The following is a 22202-nucleotide window of genomic DNA, read 5'->3' as shown; positions in this document are numbered from 1 at the left end:
CCAAAATAGGATATAATTATTATCTTACCTCAACAAGTGCTTGTTCAAAAGCAATAGCAAGAAACTGGTGAGAGAAAAATCAGTACCCACTTCAATTATAATTATTATCTGTCAAGAAATTGAAGGATAATATGATCCATTAAATTAAACAATAAAAGAAGACACTAAAACAGGAATAAGAGGATAGGAAATAAGGTAGAAGAAGAAGGGCTTTAATTAACTAAGTAATTGTACTTGTACTAAGCATAAACAGAAGGTAGCTATTGATTATATATAGGTAGGTTGTAGATCGATAACTAATACACGTACTTGCTAGGAAACAAGACATGCATAAGGAGCAGTGGTTTTTATTATTATTATTATTATTATTATTATTATTATTATTATTATTATTATTATTATTATCTCTTTCTGTTGACACTGATAAAGTAGAGTCTAATCTTTTCTGCTAGTGAATGTCATTTAAAGCAAGCAAACTAAAATTATGGTTTATCCTGTCTACTATTATACTACTCACTACACTAGATGTACTGTGAGCATATGGCGAGAAGTAAGAAAGAGGGAATAGCTCTATTCTATTCTGATCCAAATTAAAACTAAAAATAAAGGATCATGTAGCAGAAAGAGTACTTTTTATTTTTTGTACAAGTGAATAGAAGAAGCAAAATCTTGAACCAAAGTAAATGTGCAAAAGTATCATAAAACAGCAAATCCAAGATAAGGAAATTCTTTACATTTTCCTACCAGCATCATAAAAATTGAACATGTATTTATTTAAAATTTTATATATTCTAATAATAATACTAAAATACATATACTGTGACCAATTAGCATAGAAGAAAAAAAATAAGTTCAATAAATTGTACTGACAACCACCTGCATGATGGATCACGGCATGCATAGGCAGATGGTGCAAATATAGCAAACGGAATAGAGAAGAATTCATTGTATATGAAGCCAGTGTAGATTGAGAAGATTTCCATCATCACAATAACATAGCGTTCACCAAATGCCATTTGCATGATGTTTCCAAGTTTCTGCCGTTGACATCAACAAGAAAAAATTAATGCAAGCATGGAAAATGAGGACGAGGAAGCAATCATCATGAATACAAAAATCGATGAGTTGAGTACCTGACTCGAATACTTTTTCTCTCTGATTACGAGGTACAAAGAAGCCAGCAATATGCATATGCCATGGCCCCAATCACCAAACATGATAGCGAAAAGGAACGGAAAGGTGATGATTGTGTATACACCGGGATTTGCCTCCTGGCACTTGGCAACTCTGTCAGGTATTAGCAACTGGTGATTTTAGTTCCATGACTATCAATACATCAGGAGGCAAATAAGCAAATAAAGAAAGTAGTAGCAATAGACCAGAAAATTTATCGATACAAAGTTATTATTAGAAGTGCTGGTTTGATCAATATAAAGCTCATTGGAAAGGATATGCTAAGCCCTGTGTAACTCACCCATAAGCATCTACAATTTATTGAAAAGAAGAAGTAAATTTGTTTGTGTAAAAATAGGTCGACGGTGATTCCTTGGTATGGAGAACCTGAAATATGGCTCCAACCTAGGAGTTACAATCCCTAGTTCAAGAGCAAATGTAAAGTTGCAATCCATATAAGCTTATGCACTTTATATCAGAATTAAATTCCTAGTTCAAGAGCAAACCTGACTTGTCGCAAAAACAGGACACCAACCTTCTGCAAGGAGACATTTTCTCGTCACATTAAAGCTAAGCATATTTAGGGTGTGATAAATGGCTTTTTCCCTCCTCAACTATCAATTAAAACATAATAAAGGAAATATCAGCGTCGGAATGAAAATTAATTAAACGCAGAAGCTTGGTACTTCGCAGCAAAACTGAAAGCAGAAAAAATACTAGTTTATGTGTCTTTTTCAGCAGAGATAATATCATCGGAAATACTAAAACAAAGCTGTTAGCAAACCAGAAGGCTCCACTGCTCATACTGATGTCCAATAGACTAAGGTGTTCCAATGAAGCAATCCTACATCGATGGTAGTCTTCAACTCTGAAAGTTTTCCTGACACCTGACAAGTTTGTAATGTACAATAATTATTATAAGTGGCTTATCCACTGTCAGGCTATGAAGAGCATGAACGAATTTCATAAGTCAATTTTCTCTAACAAATACGCAACTTGGCAATAAGTAATGTACCTCTCTTATCATATGAAATTGTTTCCCCAAGTCATCTGAGAAAGGATAGCGATTTGCTCCAAAAGCATCACATATTTTCAGAATTTTACTTTTAACTCTCTCCCCAAAATAAAATACAACAAATACATTTTTATCAACCTGTAAGATTACAGTCAAGATTTTATTATCTAACTCCGATTAAGAAAGTAGAAAGAACCAATGACAATATAAGAATGAATTGCCCAAATCAGAAGAAGGAAAAGATAATATCAGATAGAAATATACCAAAATCTTGAGCATTATAGTGGTAAAGGATAAAAGGAAGACGTGTAATAATGCTCTTGCGTGCAAACTATATATTTGAACTTCTACAGGAGACTATAGATTTAAACTTAATATTTTAGAATAACCTTCTCTCCTGATATTGGATCGAGCACAGGTTTATCAATCACGGCTTGCTTCATAAATACATTCCCCCTTGTAGCACGAAACAAGATTCTTTCAAAAGAAATTGATTTTTCTCTCGGAACAAGACCACTGATAAAACCCAGCTTAACCTGCTTAGCCGAAAACGCTGTTGTCTCCTACAGAACATAATTTTTCAAGTGTCACCAGCAAGAGAATTAGAACAGAACACGAAAGTAATAATCTGAATATGTAAAGGTATATAGGATACTTGTTCTAGTAATAATGGGCTGTCAATCGACCCTTTAACAGTTGTTTGGACATCATGCTCCCTCTGCTGAGCTACAGCACTGTTTTGAGCTGAAGAGAAAAATTCACCAACCTGAAATGATAAACAAAAATACAGTCCTGCTTTTGCTATCAGTAGCCTTATTCAACCTAGGATAAAAAAGAGCCTAAGCATAATGTTTCCATCTATACTTACAATATGCATATAATTCAAAAACAGAAGAACCTATCAAATTTGGTGATGGCAATTTGTAGCTATTATTGTTGTACTTAGCAACCCTTACCTTCTCCAAAACAAGCTTATATTCTACCAGCTCGTTGTAGGTGTGTTGTAACTTCTCATTATTTGCCTTATTCTCAAGCAGATCAGCTTCAAGTTCTTTAAGTTTAACCTAGCCTTGAAGAGAAGTTTCATTACATGGAATACATTTCTTAAACAGAAAATTAAAGTGAGTGGAAAAAGTTTCAGAGCACATAACAACCTCCAAATGATCGATCAATACAACAAGGTTACACAGTCAGTAGCAGCAAATTTATGCAGATACTTATTTGCAAGACAATTACCTTAGAAATTGACATATGTAAGATTTTGAGCTATATGACAGACAACAAACCTATTCTTTCATGGATGACTTTCTCCAAAGCCTCCAGCTCAATCAACCTCCTCTGTGGCTTTAATTTTGAGCTACTTGAATGTTTAGGAAGTTAGATTCTAAACTTTACAGGAAGCACAAAAAAACAAAGAGACATGAGTGATAGATAATTAGAAATTTAAAAAACCTAAATTGAGGGAAAATGTTGAAAGATGTAAAAAGACCTAATGTAGTGCTGGTGGATGGACTTGGCTATACCAGACTTGAAGACGAGAATATGGAGGCGGCGCTCGAGCCAATTTGAGATTTAACAAACACCATGCAACATAGTTGTTTCTAAATAAAATCAATTTATTAATTATGTTATTAATCAGATCTGAATTCTAAACTCATGTGGCTGCCTTGTTCATTGATACTGAAAATGTATTTTTGAGCTTCAAAGATAATCTGCTATGGTCTTCTCAAATTTTTACTAAACCTGGTCCAAAAATATATCACTGTCATCTTAAATTTCAATTTGATATAGATGTCAAGTTTCCCTCACTGTATATATGTACCATTGAAATATATAAGATTAGAAAAAATATTCAGTGTTATGTAAGGACATGAAGGTTGTCTAAATCTACTTTTTACTAACTTAAGCTGACTATTAAAGGCTCAAAAGTTTTAACTAAAAGATGTTATGACAAAATAAACACTAATACACTAAACACTCAGAATGATTGAACAACTCTCTTAAAAGTTATTACAATTTTCTTTTTCTCAACGTGTGTTATTTGAATAAAGATTTTCATTCTAGACCACTGGAGATATAGAAGCAGAGAAAAGTTTTTTTTTTTATATAATTCATCAACACCTTTTCCTTCTAAGAACTTCAAGAACAGATTGTGCTGTGCAATAAGCTATAGCCTGAATAGTGATCATTGGATTCACACCCAATGCTGTAGGGAACACACTTGAATCTCAATTTATCAGTATCACGAAATATTAGTATCAAAATAAAAGAGTATCACGAAATCAAAATTCAAAAATTAGCAAATTAATTTATCAGAATTTCAATTAAGAGAATAAACAATTCATCAAACACTTGGAATGCTTTATAATTTGAAACGATGTTATATCACATAGCAAAGCATTCAGAATTTGTGGATGAAAAACAACAAAAACGAATAAAAAGGAAAAAGAGAAGGAGAACCAGAAACTGAGAACGAGTGGAAAGAAGAGCGTACACAAGGGATAGAATGCCGATGGAGAACATAAGCGTCATTGGTGGAGGAGAGTTGACCGAAGAGGTACTTTCTCTCGATCTCAAAGGCTTGGGCGTCGCGATTAGATTTGGAAACGCGTAGGTGAAAGAGATGCCTTGACTCGATCTCAATGGCTTTATGGCAGAAGCAGAAAGGAGATGAACTCTAGCGGCGGCCATGGCGGCGGAGGCGGCGGCGGAGGCAGCGGCGGAGATGTCTATCACAAGCTTAGGGTTTCGATGAGCTCTGACTCTTTAGTTCTCTGTTCGAGTGTTCTCATGGATATTGAAAGAGTTTTAATTACTTGATAATTATAACGGTGGAGTTTCATTTTTAATCTGTGGGAGTTTATTAAAATGTCACAAATAAAATATATTGTGGAGGTTTTTAAAAACCCCCTTTAAAAAACACCCACAAATATATATAAATCTTGTAGTGACGTGCAGGCATTAGTTAGAAGTTACTCGACACAAACTCGATTTTGGACACCTTATTAAATCGAGCGGGACTAGTCAAACAAGTATTCGAATGAGAAATCGAATAGTTGCTCGAATAGTGAATCGAACGGTTACATGAGTGGAGAAGTTGAGGACTTTCAGTATGTGAGGAATTTATGGGTAACGTTTATTAGCAAAAGCGCGGGAACAATTACTTGAGAGTGCGCATACAAGACAACACCTTGTAATTAATAATCGGTTACAGAAGTAAACTATAAATATTAGAAAGTTTTAGGGAATAAAGTTGGAACTTTGCTTCAGAAATTACTTACGCACACTCATATCTCAAGGACTTTCTGAGTCTGCCTCGAGTCAATTTTCTGTAGGGTTCCTTCCACATGTCTTTATTTTCTATTTAAATTCCCTGTAAACTTTATTCTTCAAGCAAATTTATGTTTCAAGCAATGTTTAATTTTCGAATTTAATTTAAATTTCAGTATCTTTAATTTTCATGTCCAAAGTCCTTTGACTTAGTCGAAGGCACCTTTATTGCTTTCTTTAAATTTTACCGCAACCTTTTTTCGATTTTAGCTAATTTACTTTTCAAATGCTTTATTTTTCACTTTTTTTATTCTTTTACAAATTTTGATTTACTCTTTACTCTAATACTCGTCTAATTCGAGAGACTTTGATGCACTTATAGAAAATTAGTACCTGCAAAAGAGGAATAAGTTTCGCTCTCAGACCATTAGAATCGAACTACCATTGATTTGCTAAAAATCGACAAAATAATAATAATTTAGATTAAATGAATAAATTATTTATTAAATATAATTTTTTATTATTTATAAAAAATATAATATTTATTAATTTTTTATCATATTTTTAAATTGTTTAAAAATAATTTTATTAATAATTTTTTTTGTCAGCACGTGAATTTTTCGAACAGTGAATTAATAGTTAACATATTACCAAACTAAGTTTTTTTTTTTTCGCTAAAAAAACGAAAACCTAGGTGGATATGGGAACCAATTAAGCACATAACCTAGTACGTTGAAACTTTTTAACAACTTGAAAAAAAATCGTACGAGAATAGGAATAAAAGAAGCCAACATTTTTAGTTTTAATAAAAAATAGAAAATGAATTATATTAAATTTAGATATAAGATAAATATAATAGTAAATGTTGATCATCACCTCACTATATATCATGAAGTGTTTCAATATCTTAACTACAATTCTTCACGTGATTAAATGCGAAGAATTATAAATGATGAAGAAGAAGCTAATATAAGCACGCGACGTGCAATTATAACGATTCACATTACTACTTTTCAGGGCATTACAGCAATGTCATTCAATTTGATAGAAGTAGAAATGCCAAGTTTAATAGACTTTCTTTCAACATTCAATGATAGTGAAGACATAAATAAAGACCACAAACAATAGAGTGGGAATAATAATAACAAAAGATAAGAAAAGATGATGCTTCAAAGCCAGCTAGTAGAAAGTTGAATTGAAAGACCAAGAAAGAATCCTGTGTACGTCAACAACTTGTCCGGTTGAACCAGAGAATCCAACCTTAACCCATTCAGGCAGCACAGTCCTCAAATCAATCACAAACGAGATACTACTCGAACTCCCATTCACATTGTTAGAAACAAGAGACTTAAAGAGTAATCTAAAAAGTGTATTATTGAGTTATGTTAAAAGGTATAATATACAAAAGGTATTTATAAGTGTTAAATGAATCAAAATAATAAAGACATAGAATCCTACAATTAATGTACATATATGCTAAATGAATATAGACGATGCTAATTGATTCTAATGATTCTCTAACATCCCCCCTCAAATTCAAGTGGAAGCTAAGGATACCAACTTGAGTTTGGATAACAAAATGCGAAAGCGAGTCGGGTGATGAGCTTTCGTGAAGATATCAGCAGTCTGATCCAGTGTCCCAACAGCAATGAGACGAATAGCATCAATAAGGATACGTTGCCGAACAAAGTGACAATCAATCTCAATGTGTTTGGTGCGTTCATGAAATACATCATTATGGGTAATCTGAATAGCACTGCGGTTATCACAAAAAACATCAGTAGGGGACGATTGAGGAGCACCCAGATCTTCGAGAAGCCAACGAACCGAGATAACCTCAGCAGTGGTGTCAGCGAGGGCACGGTACTCATCTTCTGTGCTTGAGCGAGCAGTGAACGTTTGCTTCTTAGCACGCCAAGAGATGAGAGCGTCGCCAAGAAACAAACAGTAATCAGTAGTAGAACGACGATCAGTGGGATCACCAGCCTAATCAGCATCAGAGTATGCCTGAAGGGTCAAAGAGGAATGGGCAGAAAAATAAAGGCCATGAAAAAGAGTGCCTTTGACGTACCGAAGAATGCGAAGAACTGCCACATAGTGAGTAGTACGAGGAGCTAACAAAAACTGGCTGAGGACATGAACTGAATAGGCAATGTCTGGTCGGGTGACGGTCAAGTAGACAAGACCTCCAACTAACTGGCGATAAAGTGTCGGATTATCCAAAACAGTGTCATCTAGGGGTGGTAAATGGGCCTAAACCCATCGGGTCGGCCCGCGTAACCCGCCAAAAAAGGCGGACCGGGCTGAAAAATTGGAACCGCCAAATAGCAAAAGCCCGCTTAACTTGCACCGCTTAAACCGCTGGTTTTGGCGGGCTTTGGCGGGGCGGGGCGGGCTTCCCCGCTGGGCTTAGTTTTTTTTAGTAAGGGGTATTTTTATAATTTTTTTACCAAAATCCAACTTCTCCCAACCCAACTTACAAGAGAATGAAGATGAAAATTGAGTGTTTTAGATTATGTTTGTTTTGTTTTAGAGACAATATTGTTAATTATGTTTTGGATTATGTTTATTTTGCTTTGGAAACAATATTTATAATTATGTTTTGGATGAAAACTTGGTTTATAATCATGTTTATTAGATATTTATAATTACAAAGACTTTAATGTTTGTGAATACAAAAATTATAATTTGTTTATACTTTTAGAAATTATAATAGTTAAAAGTAAAAAACAAAAGAGATTTTTTTATATTTTTATATATATTATTTTAATAGTTAAAAGTAAAAAAAAAAAGAGGATATTTGGCGGGCTTAGCCCGCCGGCCCGCCAGCCCGCCATTAGGCGGGGCGGGTTGGGATTCTATGACCGCCTCACTAGGCGGGGCGGGGCGGGCCATCCCGCCAAATGGCGGGCTTCTGGCAGGGAGGGGCGGGGCGGGGCGGGCTTCCCCGCTTGCCACCCCTAGTGTTATCCATAGGGGTAAATCGAACATTAGGCTCAAGAGTAGTAGACTCAGTGCGACTATCTGTTATCCCAGCGCGAGCAAGAAGATCTGAAGCATACTTAGCCTGAGAGAGATAAATGCCATCATCTGTGGGATGACCTCGAGACCAAGAAAATAGTTGAGAAAACCAAGATCCTTCATCTCAAAGGTACGGTGAAGTGAGGCCTTGAGATCATAGATACCATCAACATCATCTCCAGTAATGATCATGTCATCAACATACAAAAGTAGAAGAACAACTCCACGTTCGCTTTTACGAATGAAAAGCACATTCTCATGAGGACTAGAAATAAAACCAAGACTGCATATGGTAGTGCTGAACTTGTCAAACCATTCACGAGGAGCTTGCTTAAGTCCATAAAGTGCCTTGCGAAGGAGACAAACCTTACTGGAAGGACAAGGATATCCTGGAGGTGGTTTCATATAGACTTTCTTTTTCAAATATCCATTAAGAAATGCATTCTTCACATCCATCTGACTGAGAGACCATCTTTTAACCGCAGCAATGGCAAGGAGAGTTCTAACAGACGTAAGACAAGTAACAGGAGCAAAAGTCTCTTCATAATCAATACCATACTCTTGCGTACAACCTTGAGCAACCAAGCGCGCCTTATAACGGTCAATAGAGCCATCAGAGCGAGTCTTGATCTTGTATACCCATCTACTACCCACAACTTCCTGATCAGAAGGAGGATCAACCAAATCCCAAGTGTGTGCTTTTTCAAGTGCCTGTATTTCTTCCTGCATTGCTTGTTGCCAATTTAGATTTGTGGAGGCTTTTCTGAATGACTTAGGTTCATGTTGATGAAGAATAGTAGAAAAATAATGATAATCAAGAAGATGAGGAGGTGGATTTCTTATCCTAGAAGAACGAGTGGGAGGAGTAGAAGTGTTGCGGAACCAAGTGATAATCTGGTGATTTTTACTATCCCAATCTTCCAATTTTTCTGCATAGTCCTTCTTAGCATCCTCCTTGGATTTGGAAGCACCATCTTTGGATTTGTCATTTACAATTGGCTTAACAGGACAGGCAATATCACTAGTCACATATCGCCATAATTTTCGCCCTTTAAGAAATCCTCGCATAGCTTCAACCCAATGTGCATAGTTGGAGCCATTAAGGATAACAGGGATAGGCTGAAAGACATCCGATTTTTTCATAGTAATAGAAATAATAGCAAAGAGGGAGAAGAAACTGCAAATTCGGGGCAGAAAACAAGAAAACGGAGCGCAGAATCGGAAAGAGCTCACCAAAAAAACCTTAGGGAGGGTCCCGCTTGTCAGCCACGTCAGCAGGGATGTCAGTGCCACGTGGCAGCCCGTGAGAGGACGAAGAAGACAGGCTGACGTTGAAGTGGCGGTCGGGTCAACGCGCGGGCCGGATCGGGTCAAGAGCGGGTGCGCGGGTCGCAGGGAAAGCTGGTGGAGTGACACGTGGAGGCTCCAGGAACGTGGGATCAGCAGCAAGATCCAACGGCTACTGAAGCATCTTGGAGGAGGAACAATGGAGGTGGACAGCGAACTTCCAGCGGCGCGTGACGGCGCGTCCGGGGGTCTTTGGCGGCGATCTCGGCGGCGTTGGAAAGCTGACGAAGAGAAGATCACAATGATGCCGGAGGTGACGAACCAAAGCGTCGGAAACAGATCGAAAAATGCGAGCAAAGAGGCACGGGTGGAATCTGGAAGGAAGATCAACCTGGTCGTGGCAGCGTCTTTTGGCGGCGCGTGGAGGCGCGTCTGGCGGCGGTTCTGGTTGCGTTGGAATCACGGCGACAAGATGAACAAGATGGTTACGAGTGTGACGAACCAAAGCGTCGAAAAGGGAACGAAAAAATAGGCCAAAGAACACTGCCGGAAAGGAAAAAAACAATGGGCTATGAACTAATATTTATTGAAAAAAAAAAACCTAAGCTCTTGATACCATGTTAGAAACAAGAGACTGAGAGAGTAATCTCAAAAGTGTATTATTGAGTTGTGTTGAAAGGTACAATATACAAAAAGTATTTATAGGTGCTAAATGAATCAAAGTAATAAAAATATAAAATCCTACAATTAATATACAGATATGCTAAATGAATATACATACTAATTGATTCTAATAATTCTCTAACACACATATCTCACATAAACGCTTAAGTTTGTGCTTACAGGCTCATAATCAATTGTGGCAGATGCAACATTCCCCGGTTGCCATGGCGTTGTTGTTACTGAAGCAATGGAATTCACATCAATCCCAATATGAGCAGTGTTAGGGTCCCATGCATTGCTAAACGAATCAAACTCAACACCAACTATTTGATTTTTGTAAGAATCCAAAGCAGTGTCGGCGTTAAAGAGCCCTAGGTATCCGCCACTTGATTTTTTGGGCAGCTCTGATACGAAGGGCGCAATGAAGAAGGCGATGCCATCACCGAAGGGTTTATAAAGGAATGGTTCCACAGTGAAGGAGAAGGTGGTGGTGAAAGCGGCGTCCCAGAGGCGCACGGGGGAAGAATAGGAGGCTCGGCCGGCACTATTGCCAATGGGAGCACTGTTTACAATCTTTGTGAGAGTTAAACCGCCGTTTGAGTAATCGGCATCACCCTCGAAGACAATGTCCTTTGTGGGTGACCAAAAGTGCTGAATTCACATTGTGGATTAGCATAAGGGATGAAATGGTCATTATTTGAATCCATGAATTAATATGGGTAATAATGGCCATGGTTATATATGATTAATTATTCTAATTGAGTTTGCTATTTCTGTGGATTTGTGATAATAGCAATGTATTACTAAGGTATATATATATATAAGGAGCTCTCAACTCTCAATGTCTGCCAAAAATAAATAAATAAATAAATAAAGAAAAATCAAATGTTATATGAAGAAGCCAAATGACTTGCATAGAGCACATGACGCGGTACTTGGTGCTTAGACAAAAAGAATCCATATCTCACACATACAATGTCGCGCCTCTAGCCATCTTAGCCACCAATTTGAATATATATATATATATATATATATATGAACCTGTAATAACATGACACGTGGTAGTTTGACTCTCAAGGAAAAACTTGAAAAAATAATAACTTTCATAATTAGAACAATAATTGTTAGACGTGGATAATCAATTTTTTCTTGCCTTTTTTATTTTTGGCTTTAGGCTAACAAACTGGTCCTTACTGAAATAGATCGGGTTTTGATCCAAACTGAAAAAACTTATCCAATAAACCAATACCAACCCATTTTTTCTACTGAACCACTATGAATCTGCTTCACCTTTTTTGTTGGACTTTCCTCTACACTTTTACAAGAAGATATCAAGCCATTCCATCCCGTCACCGCTGATGCACCTGAATCCGACCTAATCCACCTCAGCAGAAGGTGCTATTGCACGTATCTATGCTGCTTGTCGCTACCGCTTGATCCTTGGTGCACACTCGAGTTTTCTGACTTTGTTGGTGTTTTCGACCGCCGCTCTAACGAGGTGCTCAAGCCTCCTCTCTGCCGCCCTCGAGATTTATTTGCAGTATTTGATATTCTCTTCAAATGAAAAACTTCGTTGTGTCTCCATCATTTATATGTTTCACGTGTTTGATGTTCTTGAAGAACGGAAATATTGCTGCTAAAGTGATTAAGCCCACAAGATTCGACACCGAAATCACGTGGCATTCCTCCACTGCACGCTGATTTTTTCTAACAATGTCTACTGCACATCTCACTCATTTCCGGTGGTTGTTGGCCACGCCCTTAATCGCCGACAGACCATTTTACTAAATGATATCCATATCCCTTGGCACATCACTTATTTACACCATTAGCCTTGCGGTAACGAACCACAAATTTACTGTAGTTAGCAAATTAATGAGACTTAAGGATAATATACCACACTCCAGTTGTCAGTTCCTCATTCGTTGATCAATCTATAGCTACTATTAGCCACCAAAATCATAGCTACCAGAGACACCACATATATATATATATATATATTGTTCATACCCTGGCCCAATAAATAGGACCCAGGATCCAAGCAAAGAAGCCTAACCCAAAGGGGTTGGCCCTCCCCCAGTACCGGCCTTCATCCCCAGAAGTCGGTACTGAACACGACCTACTCCAAAGAAGTCGGATATGGGGGTTAGCTGGCAGATAACACTCATTCGAATGAGTAACCGCCCCTAGAAACTCTCTAACCACTTCATAGAGCCATATCTTAACCTCCCTAAGATATGGGAACGGTTATCCACCTAAAAAGGTGGCACTACTTCAGCGGTGGTTATTGGTTCACCACTATAAATACCCTGACATCCCTCAGGTATCACTAAGTCCCAATACATTCTCAACTTGCTCACACTCTTGCTAACTTAGGCATTGGAGTGTCATTGCAGGTACCACCCCCCATTCTTCCAGACGCACAAGTCGAACGGAGGAACACCGAGTTTCAGGTGCACCAGCTGGCCACCTCCCTCACACGTTTGGGTCAACCAACGTCATCCGGCCCACTAATCTCCGGTTACCCACCGTAACATTGGCGCCGTTGCCGGGGACCCGAGAGATTGACCAGTGATGGCGGAAAGATCCCCTGAAGAAGGTCATGTGGAGACAGATTCTGATCAAGAGAATTTGAACACCGGAAACAATGAAGCAGATCAGAACCTCCACCAGGAAGCTAATGATCAAAATAAGGAAGGTACTTCCGGAATCAAAAATCCGAAGGCAAACTCCTCGGAGGGGCGCGAGTCAGAAAAAGAAGGACCCCCTCTCGCTAGTGAGCTTATGGGGCTAATTCATAGCCGCCTCGAGCAGCTAGAGCAGGAGCGGGAACGGCAAAAGGAAGCTGAAAAGAACCTAAAAGAGGAGATGGAGCGACGAAAAGAGTTAGAAAGAAAACTCTTAAAGTTAGAATCCTCCCTCAAGGGTCGGAATTCCCAAGGCGATAGAGAAGATTCTCCCTTAGGAGAGAAAGATCCGTTTAGCGAGGACATAATGAGGGCAAAAGTTCCGAAAAACTTTAGAAGCCCCGATATGGACCTCTACGATGGAACCACCGATCCAAAGCATCATCTGAGCAAATTTAAAAGTCGGATGTATCTGACCGACGCTTCAGACGCTACGCGATGCAAAGCTTTCCCGACAACCTTGTCCAAAGCAGCGATGAATTGGTTCGACAGTCTCCCTCCGAGGTCAATTACCAGTTTTGAAGACCTCTCAAGAAAATTCTTGATGAGGTTCTCCATCCAGAAGGACAAAGTAAAACATGCACCAAGCCTCCTGGGAATAAAACAGGAGGTCGGGGAGTCCTTACGGGCCTATATGGAAAGATTCAACAAAGCATGTTTGGAGATTCAAGACCTGCCCACCGAAGCGGTCATCATGGGGCTAGTCAATGGTCTTAGAGAAGGTCCCTTCTCACAGTCCATATCAAAAAGACACCCCGCCTCTTTAAATGATGTACAGGAAAGAGCTGAAAAGTACATCAATATGGAAGAAAACGCTAGGCTAAGAGACCCGAGTTTGCGAATCGGGCCCCCTCCCTCAACGAAAGAAAGGGAGAGGGAAGCGAAGAAGAAGGAAGAGCTCGGCCTTGATAGGCCAAGAAAATATCACTCTTATACTCCATTGAAAGTTCCTGTGGTGGACGTATACAGAGAAATTCGCAATACTGAAAGGCTGCCTCCCCCAGACCCATCAAGAATAAAAAAGGGGGGAGCCGCAGTGATTACTGCGAGTACCATAAGATATATGGACACTCCACAAACGACTGTTACGACCTTAAAAATGTGATAGAAAAGCTAGCCAGAGAAGGTCGGCTTGACAGATATCTCATAGAAAGGTCGGACGGTCATGGAAAAAGAAAGCGAGAAGATGCGGATAGAAGAGATCCACCACCACAAACTCCGGAGAGACATATCCATATGATCTCAGGAGGATTTGCGGGAGGGGGACTCACAAAATCCTCCCGAAAAAGACACCTCAAGAGAGTCTACCAGGTCGAAGAGGGGTCCCCCGATCTTCCGACCATTTCATTCACAAAGGAAGACGGGCGAGGAGTAATCCCTGGGCACGATGACCCAGTGGTAATTACTATGATCCTGGCAAATGCCCATCTACACAGAACCCTAGTAGACCAAGGAAGCTCAGCAGACATCCTCTTTAAGCCCGCTTTCGACAAGCTAGGTTTAGATGAGAAAGAGTTAAGAGCCTACCCCGACACCTTATACGGATTAGGTGACACGCCGATAAAGCCACTAGGATTTTTACCCCTCCACACCACCTTTGGAAAGAGGGAAAAATCAAAGACTCTGAGTATAGACTTCATAGTCATCGACGTGGGGTCGGCTTATAATGCTTTAATCGGCAGGGCTACCCTTAATCGACTTGGAGCGGTGGTATCGACGCCCCACCTATGCATGAAGTTCCCGACCTCGTCGGGAATAGCGACGGTGAGGGGAGATCAGAAGCTGGCAAGGAAGTGCTACAATGAAAGCCTAAACCTGAGAGGAAAAGGCAGAGAAGTCCACACAATAGAACTCGGGGGAGCAAGGGTTAAAGAAGAGCTACGACCACAGCCCGGGGGAAAAACTGAGGAAATTCAGGTCGGCGAAGAGGAAGGAAAAAACACTCACATAGGAGCCAACCTAGGGGAAACCCTAAGACAAGGGTTGACTAGGCTCCTAAGAGATAACTCCGATCTCTTCGCCTGGAAGGCCTCCGACATGCCTGGGATAGATCCCGAGCTCATGTCTCACAAGCTCTCGGTCTACTCAGGGTCTCGACCCGTACAACAAAGAAGACGCAAGCTCGGCCCAGAGCGAGCCCTAGTAGTAGAAGAACAAGTGCAGGCGCTCCTAGAAGCCGGCTTCATCAGAGAAGTCAAATACCCAACATGGCTAACCAATGTAGTGCTAGTCAAAAAACAAAATGGTAAATGGAGAATGTGCGTCGACTACACCGACTTAAATAAGGCATGTCCCAAGGACCCCTATCCACTACCAAGCATTGACGCCCTAGTGGACTCTAGCTCGGGGTATCAATACCTGTCATTCATGGACGCCTACTTAGGGTATAACCAAATCCCGATGTACGAACCAGACCAGGAAAAAACATCATTCATCACGCCCAGAGCCAACTATTGCTACGTGGTCATGCCATTTGGATTGAAAAATGCAGGGGCCACATACCAGAGGCTGATGAATAAGGTGTTTGCCCCCCACTTAGGGAGCTTAATGGAAGCCTATGTCGACGATATGCTGGTAAAAACCAAGGAAGAAGTGGACCTCCTATCCGACCTCTCACAAGTCTTTGATACCATAAGGTTGCACGGGATGAGACTAAACCCTGCAAAGTGCGCCTTCGCAGTGGAGGCAGGAAAATTTCTAGGATTCATGCTAACACAAAGAGGGATCGAAGCCAATCCCGACAAGTGTAGAGCTATCCTAGAGATGAAAAGCCCGACTTGTTTGAGAGAAGTCCAACAGCTGAATGGCCGACTAGCAGCTCTCTCCAGATTTTTGGCAGGATCAGCATTAAGATCCCTTCCACTATTCTCCCTACTAAAAAAGGGGCACCAGTTTGAGTGGACCCCCGAAGGCGAGGAGGCGTTCCAGGAGTTCAAAAAGTTTTTGAGCCAGCCTCCTATCTTGACCCGACCTATAGCCGGAAAAGACCTCATCCTATACCTCTCCGTGGCAGACAGGGCTGTCTCAGCAGCCTTGATAAGAGAAGAGGAGGTCAGGCAACACCCAATCTACTTCATTAGTAAAGTTCTACAGGGCCCTGAGCTAAGGTACCACAAATTAGAAAAGTTTGCCTACTCCTTAGTAATAGCCTCTCGAAGGCTACGGCCTTACTTTCAGGCTCACACAATAAGAGTCCGCACGAACCAACCCATGAAGCAGATCCTCCAAAAAACGGATATTGCAGGAAGAATGGTACAATGGGCAATAGAGCTCTCCGAGTTCGACTTAAAGTATGAAACTCGGACGGCGATTAAAGCCCAGTGCCTCGCCGACTTCGTTGCTGAATATGCAGGGGATCAAGAGGACAAATCGACTACCTGGGAACTCTACGTGGATGGATCCTCCAATAAAACAGGAAGCGGCGCAAGCATAATATTGGTAGATGAAAGGGGAACCCAGATAGAAGTTTCCCTCAAGTTCGAATTCCCAGCTTCAAATAATCAGGCAGAATACGAAGCCTTGATCGCAGGATTGAAGCTGGCTGAAGAAGTCGGTGCTACGAAAGTGATGGTATACAGCGACTCCCAGGTGGTGACCTCTCAAATAAGTGGGGAGTACCAGGCAAAAGACCCAACTATGAACAGGTACTTGGAGAAAGCCTCGGAGCTCTTGGGGCGCTTTGCAGAAACCGAGGTGAAGCACATAACTCGGGATCTGAACAGCAGAGCAGACGCCCTATCCAAGCTAGCAAGTACCAAGCCAGGAGGAAATAACAGAAGCTTGATTCAAGAGACCCTCCAGGAACCCTCAGTGGTAAAAACAGAAGACACACTAGAAGTCTTTGAAGTGGTCGGATTAAACCTCGGATGGATGAACCCCTTAGTCGAATACCTAAAATTCGACATCCTCCCTAAGGAGGAAAAAGAAGCCCAGAAAATCCGAAGGGAAGCACAACATTATACTTTGGTGAAAAATGTTCTCTACAGAAGGGGGATATCAACACCATTGTTAAAGTGTGTACCGACCTTAAAAACCACCGAGGTGTTGGAGGAGGTACATAGCGGAATCTGCGGGAACCATCTCGGAGCCAGGTCATTGGCCAGGAAAGTAATCCGAGCTGGATTTTACTGGCCAACCTTACAGAAAGATGCCACAGAATTTGTGAAAAAGTGCCAGCCATGCCAAATGCATGCGAATTTCCACGTGGCTCCCCCAGAAGAGCTCATTAGTATCACTTCTCCATGGCCCTTTGCAAAATGGGGAATGGATTTGTTAGGTCCTTTTCCCCAAGCGCCAGGACAAGTTAAATACCTAATAGTGGGAATAGATTACTTCACAAAGTGGATAGAAGCAGAACCACTGGCCACCATCACTGCACAGAGGAGTCGGAGGTTCCTCTACAAAAATATAATCACAAGGTATGGGATACCTTATTCCATTACCACAGATAACGGAACCCAGTTCACCGACTCCACCTTTAGAAGCCTGGTAGCCAGTATGAAAATTAAACACCAGTTCACCTCGGTGGAACACCCACAAGCCAATGGGCAAGCCGAAGCAGCCAACAAAGTCATTCTGGTAGGGCTGAAGAAAAGGTTACAAGACGCGAAAGGGGCTTGGGCTGAAGAGCTCCAACAAGTACTATGGGCTTACAGAACAACTCCCCAATCCGCCACTGGAGAAACACCCTTCCGACTAGTCTATGGCGTGGAAGTCATGATCCCAATAGAGGTCAATGAGCAAAGCCCAAGAGTGATTTTCCACGATGAGATCAGGAATATACAGGGACATAAAGAAGAACTCGACTTGCTCCCTGAAGTCCGAGAAGAAGCTCAGATAAGAGAAGCAGCATTGAAACAAAGGATGACTACAAGGTACAACAAAAAAGTCATTCGAAGGAGTTTCACCCCAGATGACTTAGTCTTAATCAGAAACGACATTGGGGTCAACAAATCTGGGGAGGGAAAGCTCGCCGCCAATTGGAAAGGACCATACAAAATCAAGGAGGTCTTAGGAAAGGGCTATTATAAGGTGACCGACTTAGGCGGCACCGAGTTACCAAGGTCATGGCATGCTTGTAATATGAAAAGGTACTACAGTTAAAAGCAAACCCTACTCCCTGATGTACTCTTTTCCCAGCTTCATGATTTTTTCCCAGAATCAAAGGGTTTTTTCTGAAGAAGGGTTTTTAACGAGGCATCACAGTAGGGGCTAAGGGAAATAAATTAGCAAAAGCCCTTAGTAGCAATAAGGTACCTCCTCAATTAATAAAGAACTCTTTCATTTTAAATATCTCTTTCAAAATTCCCTTTTAAATTTTCTTTCTACGAAACGCGCCGATTTAAGCTCGAAAAAACGTAAAAATCCCATGAACCGACCTAGATGGTCGTCAGGATAAAACGACGAGGTACAAGTCGGTGTAAAGAGGCTATAGAAGTCGATCATGATAAACTCGGGATCGGTCCGACTCACAGGGCGGAATGCGAAACCGAGTACAATTAAAATGAATCGCAAAAGTAGCCTAAGTCACGAAAAACTCAATAAAACAAAATTGAGTACTAGGAATACCAAAAGAGATAAGGAAAAACTAAGAAAAAGGCTGCTTTGAGAATCAAGGAAATTCAGAAAAGCAAGCAAGTCCCAAAGAAAAGGTTTTCTCCACAAAAGATCAAAGAGTCAAATAAACCACGAAAAGCATGTGCGCATAAGGTAACTCAAAACCCTTATCCAAAAAGGGCATTTATTTAACGCTAAATTAAACCCCTATTAAAAAGGGGCATCACTGTTTTGTTTACGGCCTTAAAAGGCCAAAATTGTTCAAAACACCAACAAATAAATATAAAGAGTTCAAAAAAGAGGGGCCCACAAGCCGGGCCCCGATAGCCAAAAATCACTTTTTTAGATCACCACCAGCAGGATCAGGGGGAACGCCAGGGGTAGGAGTTGAAGAGGAAGTCGGAGGAACGGTAGAAGAACTCGGAGCGTCCTTAGAGTGAGGAGGGGACTCTACGATCCTCTGCCCCCGAGTCTTTAAATCAGACTCAGATTCCACTATGGGGACAGGAGGATCCACGATGGCACCATCAATAACAACCTTATCAGGGTCCAAAGGAGAAAGGTCCAAGTCAGGAGCAATAACCCCGACCTGTTCCTTGAAAATCCTCCAGGCTTCATCAGCACCATCCGCAATAGAGTCCTCCAACTCGGTGTAGGCCTTCCGAGCGTTCAGTAAGTCGTTCTTTACAGACACAAGATCAGCAAATAAACTATTGTAGCTGGCTTGCGCTGCCTTCCTCAACTCCACCTCCATGTTGCATTGGGCTTGCAACTTCTGCCCCTTCTCTCGGAGGCTGTTCCTCTCCCCCTCCAGTTTGGCGACTTTCCCCTCCAACTCCTTCTCATGCTCCTGATATATACGGAGCCTACCCTCCAGCTCCTCGACCCTCGAGGTCGTCCCTAAAGAGCTGATGGGAGTCTTCTCAAATATATCAAAGAGTTTGCCACAAACCCCCGCCGTCTTGAGACTCTCCTCAACCACAGTAGTGAGGTAGTGCCGAACAGAAACATCATCCATACTCATACGAGCATGAGGATAGATGTTCTTTCGGACGAATGCAAGAGCGTCCGCCTCACCAGAAGCGCCAGACTCTAAGGTCTTGCGCTTCTTTGGCTCTGGTTCGGGAGTAGGTCGGACGGAAGGGGGTGGCAGAGAGGAAGCAGAGGAAGAAATTACAATAGGCTGAGAAGGAGTCCCAACGTTCCGAGGAGGAGGAGGAGGAGAGACAACCATCCTAACACCTCCAGACCTGGCTCGAGACTTTGCCTTGGCTTCCTGAACCCTCTGGTAAGACTCTTGAGCGTTTTTCTTTGCCATCTCTACAAAAAACAAATTGGTAGCCAAAATCAGACAAAGTCGGTAAAAGAAATTGCAAGTCGGAAACAAGCAAGAAACGCAAAAAGCTACCTAATTGTGACTAGGACAAAGGACGGCGACCCCTGGAGAAATTTTTTAGTATCCAAGTATGGGGCCCTCCCCCACGCTTCTCGGAGGAACCCCACAATGGCTGCTTCTACCGCAGTTAAATCATCCAGACCATATTTTTCGCAAGGGGAGGCCTCCAGCCAATATAAAGGAAATCGGGGAGAAGAATGATCATCCAGGAAAAAGAGGTGGTGACCCTCTACAGCTTGCACTTTCAAAAAGTAGTTCTTGAAGTCATGAAAGGACTCGTCAAAAAGGGTAAAAAGTCTCCGACCTTGTATGGCTCGGAACGACACCCACTGTTGTTTATTGTTTAGCCCACTGAAGGGTTTTGTCATATGGAAAAGATGGAAGAAAATCTTTAAAGAAGTCGGGAACTCTAAAGCCTGGCTGACAAATTGATAAATTTTCAAAAAACCCCAAGAGTTGAGGTGAAGCTGGGTGGGAGCGACTCGACAGTGACGCAAAACAGATATCTCAAAATTCGAAAAAGGAAGAAAAACACCCAAACGGGTGATCATGCACTCATACATAAAGAAAAAATGAGGGGCCGCCTCATCGACTCTTCCAAAACAAACCCGGTCTTCAGGACCCGGGACTACCAATTCGTATTTTGGTTCGTCATCCTCAGAAGTACAAATTCTGTGATGAGTGCGAAGGTTGGTAATGAACTCAGAATCGACTGAGGGCTCCTCCCCTAAGACCGTGACATCAACCCAGTGAGAGAGAGCATCTACAGAAGCCATTTCTTTTTATAAAAAAGGGGGGTAACAAACCTACAAGGGGAAAAGAAATGTCACCAACACGGTCTCTAAAGGGAGGAGGATGCGAAACTAAAGTCTACAAATCAAATTTATCTACAAAGGCATATTAAAGAACTAACCTTTATCCGGAAATAAGGGTTGGAAGCAAAAAGCCTTTGAAGACGCAAGAACGCAGCACGAACGAAGGCAAGGAAAATTTGAAAGATCGCAGAAACGAAACAACGAAAGAGAGGGAAAATATTTATAAGAACGTTAGGGGCATAACGGTAAAATCGGGGCAATCATTAATGAGGATGCACCGTTACCAAGGCTATTAAATCCCTACGCACACCCCTAACGGACACGACGCTTGATTAGACGTAACTGTCAGAACCAAAAGGTCACGAAAAATCACGTCGGTTCTCAAACCATCACGTCGGTCCTCTCACAAATCGGCTACGACCCCGAGTTGAATACTCGAACCCAACTCTTAAAAATAAATTGGGCTCGAGTAGGGGCACTGTTCATACCCTGGCCCAATAAATAGGACCCAGGATCCAAGCAAAGAAGCCCAACCCAAAGGGGTTGGCCCTCCCCCAGTACCGGCCTTCATCCCCAGAAGTCGGTACTGAACACGACCTACTCCAAAGAAGTCGGATACGGGGGTTAGCTGGCAGATAACACTCATTCGAATGAGTAACCGCCCCTAGAAACTCTCTAACCACTTCATAGAGCCATATCTTAACCTCCCTAAGATATGGGAACGGTTATCCACCTAAAAAGGTGGCACTACTTCAGCGGTGGTTATTGGTTCACCACTATAAATACCCTGACATCCCTCAGGTATCACTAAGTCCCAATACATTCTCAACTTGCTCACACTCTTGCTAACTTAGGCATTGGAGTGTCATTGCAGGTACCACCCCCCATTCTTCCAGACGCACAAGTCGAACGGAGGAACACCGAGTTTCAGGTGCACTAGCTGGCCACCTCCCTCACACGTTTGGGTCAACCAACGTCATCCAGCCCACTAATCTCCGGTTACCCACCGTAACATATATATATATAACTCAAAAATTTAGTGTGTTAATAAAAAATTACTAATCCTCTAAAACTTCTGTACGTAATTATATTTTAAGCGTGAGAAATTGTTCCTTTTGGTAATAAAAGTTGTTGCTCAATCCTAAGAATATTTGCTTATAATAGCATACAAATTACAAGATCAATTTTTTTATTAACAATAAACAATACTTATAGCTTTAAAGTTTGATATAGTCACGGTGAGGTTCATCACCAACATTGGAATCACGAATTTAATCCAAATCTTTGCACGCTATATAACGACGAAAGCATCAAATTCC

The 22202-nt window shown here is 41.3% G+C and overlaps 1 protein-coding gene and 2 pseudogenes across 1 annotated transcript; all 3 read right to left on the bottom strand.

Moving 5' to 3' along the window:
* Positions 1-730: 730 nt before the first annotated feature.
* On the bottom strand, positions 731-3774 carry LOC107620414 (V-type proton ATPase subunit a3-like; annotated as a pseudogene).
* Positions 3775-6637: 2863 nt separating this feature from the next.
* On the bottom strand, positions 6638-11482 carry LOC107620415 (lectin 7 pseudogene; annotated as a pseudogene).
* Positions 11483-19006: 7524 nt separating this feature from the next.
* LOC148579435 (uncharacterized) lies at positions 19007-19997 on the bottom strand. Its single transcript, XM_088509692.1, has one exon. The coding sequence runs from the start codon at positions 19988-19990 to the stop codon at positions 19007-19009; it is 984 nt and encodes a 327-aa protein (XP_088365818.1). The 5' UTR covers positions 19991-19997.
* Positions 19998-22202: the final 2205 nt, after the last annotated feature.

The sequence above is a fragment of the Arachis ipaensis genome, chromosome B10, assembly GCF_059453495.1.
Source record: "Arachis ipaensis isolate K30076 ecotype BB chromosome B10, ASM5945349v1, whole genome shotgun sequence".
NCBI lineage: Eukaryota > Viridiplantae > Streptophyta > Magnoliopsida > Fabales > Fabaceae > Arachis > Arachis ipaensis.
This window is presented reverse-complemented; position numbering and strand designations above follow the sequence as displayed.